This window comes from Eupeodes corollae, chromosome 1 (assembly GCF_945859685.1).
Source record: "Eupeodes corollae chromosome 1, idEupCoro1.1, whole genome shotgun sequence".
Classification (NCBI taxonomy): domain Eukaryota; kingdom Metazoa; phylum Arthropoda; class Insecta; order Diptera; family Syrphidae; genus Eupeodes; species Eupeodes corollae.
This window is the reverse complement of record NC_079147.1, coordinates 138,828,001-138,838,704: the sequence shown is the minus strand read 5'-3', so window position 1 is coordinate 138,838,704 and position 10,704 is coordinate 138,828,001. Positions and strand designations below refer to the sequence as shown.

General features: G+C 33.5%; 1 protein-coding gene and 1 long non-coding RNA gene across 2 annotated transcripts; both read right to left on the bottom strand.

Annotated features, from left to right (window-relative positions):
• Positions 1 to 6,615: 6,615 nt before the first annotated feature.
• Positions 6,616 to 7,662, bottom strand: LOC129939175 (uncharacterized). Its single transcript, XR_008780513.1, has 3 exons — positions 7,351 to 7,662; positions 7,187 to 7,289; positions 6,616 to 7,131 (listed from the first exon to the last, which is right to left on the bottom strand). It is a non-coding gene; the product is annotated as an uncharacterized LOC129939175 (long non-coding RNA).
• Positions 7,663 to 8,218: 556 nt separating this feature from the next.
• Positions 8,219 to 9,299, bottom strand: LOC129939172 (tRNA-uridine aminocarboxypropyltransferase 2). Its single transcript, XM_056047077.1, has 2 exons — positions 9,085 to 9,299; positions 8,219 to 9,028 (listed from the first exon to the last, which is right to left on the bottom strand). The coding sequence occupies exons 1-2, from the start codon at positions 9,192 to 9,194 to the stop codon at positions 8,308 to 8,310; spliced, it is 831 nt and encodes a 276-aa protein (XP_055903052.1). The 5' UTR covers positions 9,195 to 9,299; the 3' UTR covers positions 8,219 to 8,307.
• Positions 9,300 to 10,704: the final 1,405 nt, after the last annotated feature.

Below are 10,704 nucleotides of genomic sequence, written 5' to 3'. Positions count from 1 at the left end.
GTATTTTTTCAAAAAATCTTATTTCTTTCTAATATCAAGAACTTAAAAATTCACTTGAAATTAATTATTGTTTGTTTTTAACAAGAACTTTTTGATATGCTTTTTTTTATAGGCAGTAAACGTAATGACTAAAACCATTTTACTGCCTATATTTTGTTTGATATTTAAGAACAATCTTATTTCAAATTTACAAATGACGTATTTCCTATTAAGTCTTTCAATTGGCCGGAAGTGTCGAAAACATCCCAAAACGTTGGCGGCGCATGAAACTCAAGAATGATTTGTGAAATTTTGATGAAGAGAGAATCTAAGTTGTAGAAGAGTATAAATATTTGGGAGTTCTTATCACAGCCAAACTTAATATTACAACCGCCGTCACTCTTTTTGTATCTCTGGTGATCGAGGGGGGAAGACTGCCTACTGCCAAAAAGAAGTAATTGTATTCAAGGATGTGAAAACTAGGCACGGAATGGTCTTTTAAGCACGATGCTTTATACACATGTTGGAAAAATCAGGCAATCGTTTATATGAATCATATTTAAACGAAGCTCAATAGCCGTAATATCGAATCAACTTGAGATAGTTCCACTACACTTACAAGCAAAAACATATGTTTTGAACACAAACTCGCCTAAAAAATAACACATGATAAAATAAAGCGAATTATTGAAGGTGATTTCTGAACATCGAAAAAAGGCTGGGATGCGAGCTGATAACTTCCCACTATGATCGCTTGTTGATTTTTGTAAAACTTTAATAACAATTTTTTGAGTGAGATGAAAATTTTGAAGTAAATATACTTCTTTGTTGTAATATTATACTTTAGTCAAAAACCATTTATTTTCAGTTTGTTGTGATTATCGGTTTTCATGTTTTGTAAAAAAAAGTTATCAATTGAATTTTTCTAAAACATTAACTAAAAATCAGCAACAATATTTGCCATATGATGAAATATCTTTAATTTCAAGATCTGTTTATGTTTCCGATATTTTGAGTCGAAAACCTACATTTTTACCAATTTTAGCATCATTTTTTGAAAGTTCTTATTTCAAATGAAAAAATACATATTGAATTTTTCTTAGAACATTGTCTTACGTTCGCAACTAAACTTTAGAATGAAATCAATTTAATGTCAATACTTTTGTCCATTCTCAAAATATTCAAATCGTACAATTTCGAGTAGTATTTTTTGTAGATTCTTATTTTAAAAAAAACTGACAACTGTCAAAAATTGTAATAAATTTTAAAAATAATAAAAATTTTAATTTGTCAAATGGGACCGATTACAATACATTCGTATGGGAAGTTTAAATGTAGAAACAACAAAAATCAATTTTAGCCAAAAATTAAAGGGCTCCTGGCCAGAGATTTGCTTAGAAATAAACTTCTGTGCTTTTAAATTAAGGAAGGGTCTTTAAAAGAATAGGAGTAGTCTTAATGTTTTGGAAATGACTTGACTAGAGCCATTTTTTTTCGGCTTCGGCTTTGAGCAAACCTAGATCTATTTACATGCAAAGTAAGGAATGCAAATAAATGACCGAAGTAAGGTCGATTTTTGTATACCATATGAGTGAAATTTTGACCTTTTCCACGTTCTATACGTCGAGACTTTTTTTGATAGTTTGCAAATAACTGTACTTTTTTTAAATCAGCTCTCTGTCTTAAGTTTGTTATGAGGAAATAATAAGAAATATAAAAATACTTCTACCCTTGCACGATTTCCTTTAACCCATTTTATTTTTATGTTCGAATCAGAAAAATGTCACTCAAGTAAATAACCTTTAGATTTTCGGAGAATGGCTTGGTATGGAAATAAATATGATGCATTATCATTGAATTCTTCTATTTCGTTTAATCCAAACACAACTCTAAAGATGAATCTAAAAGACAAATAAAGATGAATATTGCCAAATGGTAATCAAAAATAGGAGTGGGCGGGAAAGTCAGAGGACCGTTTCTTAATTATGAGGCAAACTTTTCAGCAAAAATCTATGTATGTACATACATACATCATCACAATATGTTGTTTCTATATTAATATTTTTGAAAAAGCTTAAAATTCCAACTACCAATTTAGCCAATCAGAATCCCTTGACTACATACATAGCCACTAGCTTTGTGAATGCGACTAGTTTGAATTTTAAAAAGTCCACTGTCTAATATTGTTAAACGTCAACAAGGCAATCGAAACAGTAGCGATTGCTTCATAAATCTTTAAAGTTTTCAATGCCCACAATAAGAATTAGCGAAAGTTTTGTATCCGATAGAAAGTGTAATATTGAATAAAGAATCATATGCAAAAAGATGAGTCCAAGCTCTTTACTCACTTTTCTGAGAATTTTTTTAGAGTGGTATGCAAAAAAAAATACAGTGACCGAGATCGATCTCAAGCTGTGAGTTCGAACTTAAAGTGTTGAGATCGATCTCTCGACGAAAGCTCTATGTGAGAAAGTTCTAGTTTTAATATGCAAAAAGATGAGCAAACGCTCGATTGCATGAGATCGATCTCACAAATTGTTCAGGATGGGTTTTCTTTTACTCAGTTGATAAACAACTATCAAAAAGGCCTAGTTTTTTAATAATTGTGTTACAAATCGTGTTTGTTTAAATAGAAGATGTCCAATTGGTGAAGGTTTTTGAAAATTGTATAAATTTAGTGAAACAGGTGTGCAATTATTGACAAATGAGTTGTTGGTCCCAAACCTGGAAACACGCGGTGGTGATTTGAATCATCAAGAAAAAATGAAGATTTGTCTGCGTTATGTAGGAGATCCTGGATTTAAAATTGGGCAGGTTCAAAAGACTTCCCAGGAAAGCTACAAGTCCACCACAATTTGTATTTTGTATTGTAAAGATATATTAAATAATTCTTTTCCAAATTGACAATGAACCCTTTTACAAAAAGCATTAATTAAAGTTGTGCAGAATATAAATAAATCATAGAGAAATAAAGTTCAGCTTTCAGTTGAATGAAAAAAAAATGATCAACTATCATTTTGACAGAAGTAGTCTTGACTTGATAGTTAGGCAGATTTTTCTTCAATAACGCCTTGGTTAATAAGACCATTTTAACAAACAAGTAATGTTTCAGTTTCATTTTTTTTACTATAATTCACTAAGATGGTTAAAATTACACGATCATTTTCGCTTTTAGAAGACGTTTTTCTTTCTTGACTCGACTGACCGCACAGAAACTACTGTTTTAAGTTTAACTAGTGCAAGTGCATACAAAGAACTTTCAGATCGTTGTCATATCACTAAATTAGAACTGTAGAGAGTGAACTCGTTTTTTGTTTGCATACAAAACTGCGTCCGAGTCTGCTCGATCGATCTCACATGCGAGTTCAAGCTCATCAGTTTTGACTCTGAGAACTTTTTCATCTTTTAGTGTCCGGCTTACAGCAAGATGCAAGGGATAAAACTGCCCTAAGTCTAAGTAGTACCCGTGGCATTATGCTTAGTGCGATGGTTTACGACGCTGTACCGGCTTATATCGAACAGCCGAATCTTCTTATGTGCAACACTATTCCAACGAGGTCCTATACAACTGGGCTCGAATCACAAGAATTGACAATTTCGTGATAAAACTCGTTCGAGGTCACATTGCAAGAGCTATGTCTTCGACCAAAAATTTAATTTTCGGGGCATTCTAATCGAACAACGAGTATTTTGAGAGTGCACGCTTAAGCGGCTTCATTCCACCAGAGGCATTCCTCTTTTTAGATAGATGCGGTCTGATACAGGATAGATTGGCAGTTCCGTTAATCTACCACGTCAGACGAAGAACCGTGAATAGGTGACTCCTGTACAATCGGGACGTAATGGCACAAGGCGGAGCAGAGCTCCTTCGGTTCAGTAGGGCTGTGTCCGAGCGGGACCGAACTGAAAGGGTGAAGCAGGAGAACCAGTTTTGGTGGCTTCAATCGGCACTTGATAGTGGGTAGTCGGGATGGGGTTTTAAACCTTGGCCGTCATACATACTTGTTTTATAGTTTTAGGGTTTAGTTTAAAGTAGAATAGGCATGGTGGCACAAAAAGAAATAGAAAAAAATACAAAACAAAAAAATACAAAAAAAAACATGGAATAAAAAAAAATATGAAAAACAAAAATGTTATCTAGTTAGATTTGCTGCTGTGGTTGTTCTAGTTTTAAGTAGTTTATAGGTTGAATAGGTAGTTTAAGTTAGCTTTAAGTTTTATATTAAGGACCTTATTTTAAGTATGTAGTTTGTAAGTAAAAATAAAAAAGGACCTTGATATTAGTTTTTTCTCAAAATTTTCTTATAAATACAAAATAAATACAATTTAAATTGAAGTAAAATAGATCTTAGGGCCGAAAGGCATTAGTAGTTAGTGTTATAGTTTAGCTTAGAGTGTCCGTATGGGACAATTAAGTTAGTTGTAAGTTATGGATAATTAGGCTAGTTTTATGAATTTTTGTCTAGCTTTAAGATAGGTTTAAGGACGAACTAATAAAAATTAATTAAAAAAAAAAGTCATGCCAGAGGTCTTGGGTTCGATCCCTGCCTCTTGCGAGGTATTGACAAGAGTAATTTTTGTCATGAAAAAACGCTTTCTCAAATTAGCCGTTCGGATTCGGCTTAAAACTGTAGGTTCCCTCCATCACTGACAACGGTACTCGCACACACGAATGGTTGAGAGTTGTAAGTCACTAGGCCCTGGTTCCCAACGGACTGTTGAGCAACCCAATTTGTTTTTTTTAAGTATTAAAAAAATATAAAAAACTGATGTAAGTCGATACTAATAAACAATGAATTAATGAAAAAAAGACAAGATTAAATCACATATGTTTGAAATATTTGAATGGGCTTAAACAAAATTTAATTAATCATTTGAACTGAGGGACACTGTACCTACAAAAATGGAATAAAAATAAATAAAATAAAGTGGAAATTGTCAGTAATTCGATAAATAAGTTTGTTTTTTCTTTTTTAATTAGAAAATATAAATTTAAACATAAACCCATATATTTAGCACAATACAAACGTTTATGAAAACTTATAAAATATAAATCACAACCTTTTACGTTGGCACGATTGAGCATTGACTAGTGAGTAATTCGTTTGATAACAAAAAAAAAAAAACAAATCTTCAAGAAGGTATATAAACTCCTATATTGACTGATTCTTAAGCCAACGTTATTCTTGCTCATAAACTTCTTTTATACTTATGCTTTTCTCTATCATTTCAAACTAAAAATAGTGAACACGGAGTCATCGAAGGTTTTTTTCCAATTTCCCACTTCTTAAATCAAAACCCTTTCTTTTTTTTACTTCCATCCTCTAAAAAAACATCCTTTCTTTGAGGTACGTCATGTCAATAACAAGGACAAACAACATCGAAAAATTCATTTCAGAAATCTGGGGTGAAATCGATTTGATCGTTAATACTTTTCCGTCTGTGTAAGATGATTGTTTTGAAATCATGTTTTTTTTCGAAAAGCTTGGTATCACTTCAGGAAGAATTTGAATATTAAAAATAGTCGGACAAAAATGTAAGTAAACATTGTTTAAAACTTTAAAAACAAGAATTGTAATGCATTAATTTATATACAGGCACGCAAGTAAGGCACAAATGAAAATGTTGACGGCTTTTAGGGAGCAGCATACAGAGGTGGCCAAATCCTTCTCTTCAAAGGGAAATAATTATAAGGAATCCTACAAAATGCTGTGGGAAAAACTTTCAAAGACTTTAAATGCAAACAGCAATTATATCCACACCAAAGTGGAAAATGGTATGTAATTGTAATTTAGTCACCAAAAAAATATTTCTAATTCTTATAAATTTACAAAGATTTGGACAACGCGGTATTCAGTAAAAAAAAAAAAACTTTTACAGAACCAAAAATCTTTAAAACAAACCGGAGGAGGCCCGTTAGACACAAATGAAGAAACTGTTTAAAAAGTTTGTGGAATTAATGCAGCAATAGCTGAGATAAGTGTTGGTGGTGAAGAAGAAAGCAAGTTATTTTTATTTTAAATAAAATATTTTTACATTTCTTCTGAACATTTTTAGATTTCGATGAAGAAATAAAAACCCTATTATCTGACTCGGATAAAATAATAGCCCAACAACCAACTCGTAATTCCACAACTGCAACTAATTTAATAGAGACTCCAAGCATAAACAAACATGAAAGGTCAGCATTGAAAAGTATAACCGAGCCTCAAATCGATCAGTCAGCCCTTCTTGCGCGAAAACAGGTGGAGCTACAGGAGAAGTTCCTGACTGTGCAAACGGACAAGCTGTACTTGACTCCATTAATAAGTCAATTGATGGTGATCGCTGTTTCTAATATCTGAATAGTTGCGGTTTGAAAAAATTTTATTTTTGGCTACTCCCAAAAGTGATATGAACATATAAGTATGGACGTAGGTATATGTAACTCGTGAATTATTTTTTTTTTTTTTGTTAAAAATACATTTGCATACACTATCTTCTTTGTTTTGTCTTCGTTTTATTATTTCTTTTGTATGTATATTCAATATTGTTAAAATAAAAAATGAAGCTCCCTTTATATATGTATATCGACATAGTTTTATTTTTGTAATTGAATTCAAAATTTTTAATTGCTTTTTTATTTACTGCCTAAGACGCTTTGCCCAAAGATCATCCTTCATTCCGTTGTTAACATTAATTATTTGCGCCGCTCTTTTTGGAGAACATCGCAGCTTTCTTTCTTCTAAAATGCATCTCCATCGGGCTAACAAAAATATGAAAATATTTGTTTACAATACATTTGAACAATAATATGATTAAGGCAATTGGTTTTTACCTTTCATCACTCCAATGCAACGCTCAACATTAGTTCTTGCTTGAGAATATATGTATGTTGTTGAAGCGTGATTTTGGGAAACCTTCGGTCGCATTTCTATATGGCGTTATAAGAAATAGTTTCAGTGTATAACCGCTGTCAACTGCAATTTAAACAGAAAGAAAATGTCTCATTATGTATGCATAAATACCAAGAAGCCATGATGATGATGTACCAGCGAAATATTCCGTATTAAGTTTATGTCTTGGAGCACTCTGCCTCCAAACAAAACTGTCGTGAGCGCTTCCACCATATTTCGCATTTACAGCCAAGATTTTCATTTCATGGTTACATATCTAGAATGAATACGTTTTGAGTTTATCTTATGACGATTAATTTTAAATTACTTACAATCATAGTATTAATTCTATGTCTTCCTTTCCTGTAAAAAAAATATGTTCATTTTCTTTTGGCCGTAGCATCATGATATGAGTACCATCTATGCACCCGCTGACTATGAAATAGAAATTCATTAATTTTTTTAATTTGAAAAGTTCGACGAAAAACATGATTACCTCCAGAAATTTGATAGTTTTCATAAAAAAGGATTTGGTTCTCTCTGAAGCTAAGAGGGTGATTTTAATTTTTAGTGGGCATAGTTTCCTCTCCATAATGTTCTTTGGCCTAAAGGAGCTGCCCAATACGCAATAACTTGCCTTTGGTAAGCACCGATTCCAAGAAAATTTAATGTCACTGCCAACTGGAGGACAAGAGGAATACGTGTTGAACGGACTCCAGTTGGCAAATCCAAAAGTTGTACCATAGTTGTAAAAGTATCTTTAGATACTCGAAAATTTGAATAGAATCTTTTGTGATCACAATTTATTAAAAAAGTTGTACCTATAATACATTTGTATCATTTAATCCCTGTAAAGGTATGGATGTACTTACTTTGCGGTTGGGACATCAAATATATTTAATTTATTCCTCAAGTTAATGCGGATGAGCCTGATTCTCTTATTTTCCATTTGATTTGTATTTTCACTGTTATGTGGTTCTAAAAACAATTGAACTGGCACAAAAACAATCTTTTTAACTGAAAAGCTTAACACAAAGGAAACGAAATAAACAATATCGAATTTAATCAAATTGACACCTAAATAGGTGTCACTTAAAAAAATCAACAAAAATTTGATAGTCAACTATGCCTATCACCTTACACAGTCGTATTTTCTTGATTTTGATAGTCAACTATCAAAAATCATCTTACACGATTCCACCCGTTTAATATATGAAAAGTTTGGATATATTGTTCTATCATATTCTAATCGGAAAAACTATACAATTCTCTGCTTAGAATTATAAGATCCCAATTGTAACTAGTGAACTTATCCCTTCTTTTTCCTCCGAACTCTTAAAGCTTTTAAAGAACACAGAACACACTTCAACTTAACTTTTATTTATTTTAGTTCATATTATATATTGCAACTTAATGGAAACAAAACAAATATAACGCACGTCATTCTGCTCTTTTAATTTTCTTGTTCTGTAATCTCTGCTTTATTTGATACCTCCGACTGTCCGTTAACATTGAACGCGCTTCCAGTACGGTTCAACAATTTATGCAGTCTCTTTCCAATCAATTTCGGATACTGGTTGTTCTTTATTCTGAATTCTTTGGATTGATGTTCTACAGCTCCGTTTTGGAGCTGATATTTGCAGAGTGTGTGCAAAGGCTGTACAAGCTTGGTCTTGTATTCGTTGCACTCCTCCAGAATGGCCAAACTTTCAGCGGCAGTCTCTAAGGTGCTGAGACAACCTTCAGTCGGTTGGGTGCGAATGACATAGTCACTGGTACCCGAGGTGACCAGTTTAACTTGTTGTAACTTATGGAGCATTGGACTACTCGCGTAGATGGCTTTTGCCTGTGGCCATGTGCCATCTATTAGGATCAGTGTGAAAGGACCTCGATTTTTGTCAACACTCTCAATTGGGATAGCGTCTTTGCTGGGATAAAGGAGTAGTGAATTCGACGAATCGAAAATGCTTTCTAGTTCAGTTTGGTTTTTGGGTGTGGGAAATCGCTTGCCTTTGTAAACAGTACACTTGCCCGGTGTCAAACCGAGCTGAAGCATCAGTGCAGTCCGTAACGGACGTTTTTCTTCGGCTGGATGTTGGAGGATGACAATGGATGATTTAATGTCTAGTGGCGGGTTCGGAAGCGATTCGCAGTAGCAAACAGTTTTTGGTCTTCTGCTCAAAAGTAAATCATGAGTAAAATTTAGCTGTTTCTATTTTGTTATACTAACTTGCATTTTTCACATTTTATTCTTCGATGGGGGATGTCCGAGTTGATGTGGGATAAGTCATTCCATACCTCGTCATTAACTGTACGATTTTCTTGTTTAATTGGATCCATTTAATGTGAAAAACAATCTCAATAAGGAGTTTATTAAAGTTTATTAAGTGCAATCATTTATTTCAGAATATATTTATTTTTGTTTGCTGTTGCTGATATATTGCGAATAATAATGACAGCGACAGGTGACACAAGCTGTCAAAGAGATAAAACATGTGTCATTGCATTTAGGGCGTGTTCAATGAGTATGATAAAAATCAGATTGTAAAGGTACAGACACAATGGGTCAGTTTAATAATATAATAGCAACGTTCAGTTTAATTATTCATAAATGAGAGCGCATGTTAAGCACTCCATACACAGTTCAACTTGTCTTTCAATTTAATGTCAATTTCATCAATACAACTCGTGTGTGGGCTTGAATTTGATTTTTTTGAAGGTTGACGATTGAGTTGGAAGAAAATCAAAAGATTTTGAATTTGTTCAAGTTGATGTGAATGTTTTCAACTTAGTTGAGGTGAGTGTAGGCAAGTCATTTGATTTACTGTCAAACCAAACGCATTCCATCTCTTTCTTAGCAAGAAATTAAATGAGATAAAAAATCAGAGACGTGAATAATCTCAATAGAATTATCTCTGTGGTCATGTCTGATGTCTCGTCTCTCTGTTTTCGGTGTGGTTTTGTATTTGTATTTATTTGTGGTTTTGTATTTTTTAACGAGAAAAAATGATGTTTTGACAGTTGAAGCAGAAGTCTTTCAACAACGTTTATGTAGTGTGTGGCGAAGCATCAATTTAGTTGACAACTAAATTGAAAATAAAATTGAATCGTGTATGGAGTGCATTATTTGGCGTGGCAAAATCGCATCGTCAATTCCTTGCGTTGCCCGCTGGATACCCAACTAACGGCGAGCGTTGGATCCATTGCATCCATGAGCTGAGTCACCTGACTTATCTTTTCAGGAACTAGGAGCAAAAGAACAGAAATACAGCTCTGATTGCAGCTCACGATCAAATCCAAGAGCGTCTGACACATATTGTGCTGCACACTGGTCAGCGTCTGTACCTTGTGGGGCGGCTGAATATAAACTTTGCATAGAAGTAACTAACCTATTTATAGTACGAACACTAAGTTTACAAAATTATGGCAATGAACAAAACGACTGAATTAAATACCCCAGGTGGCACTCTAGTGAAACTGTTAAATCCACTCTCTTACGAGGTCGGTCCCATGAATTCTGGGGAGGACCAATTATTGCTTACAAATATTGAGAGACGGAGTTCAAAGATGCAAAGAACTCCCCCAAACAAATTTACTCTAGGGGTTACATCATCGTTAACCTCAAACAATACGATGTTACAAAATCAGCGAAAAAGGAAACCACATCAATGAAGAGATCGAATTCACAAATCAACAGAGTTCCAACAAAGTCAAAGAGAAAGACCAATCAAAATCAAAGAACTACTTTGAAGAATGGCAAATTTAAATAGCGTCAAGAAAACAACTTGAAGTTCTAGTTCAAAGTCTTCGGCTGCAAGTGAAAAAACTCGAAGAGAAACTTTCCTTGCTT

What these genes read in the sequence shown, in the direction of transcription:
- LOC129939172 (XM_056047077.1), bottom strand. Translation starts at nt 9,194, where the DNA reads ATGGATCCAATTAAACAAGAAAATCGTACAGTTAATGACGAGGTATGG. An exon ending in ATAAAATGTGAAAAATGCAA is followed by an intron (nt 9,029 to 9,084) that starts GTTAGTATAACA and finishes ACTTTTGAGCAG; the next exon opens with AAGACCAAAAACTGTTTGCT.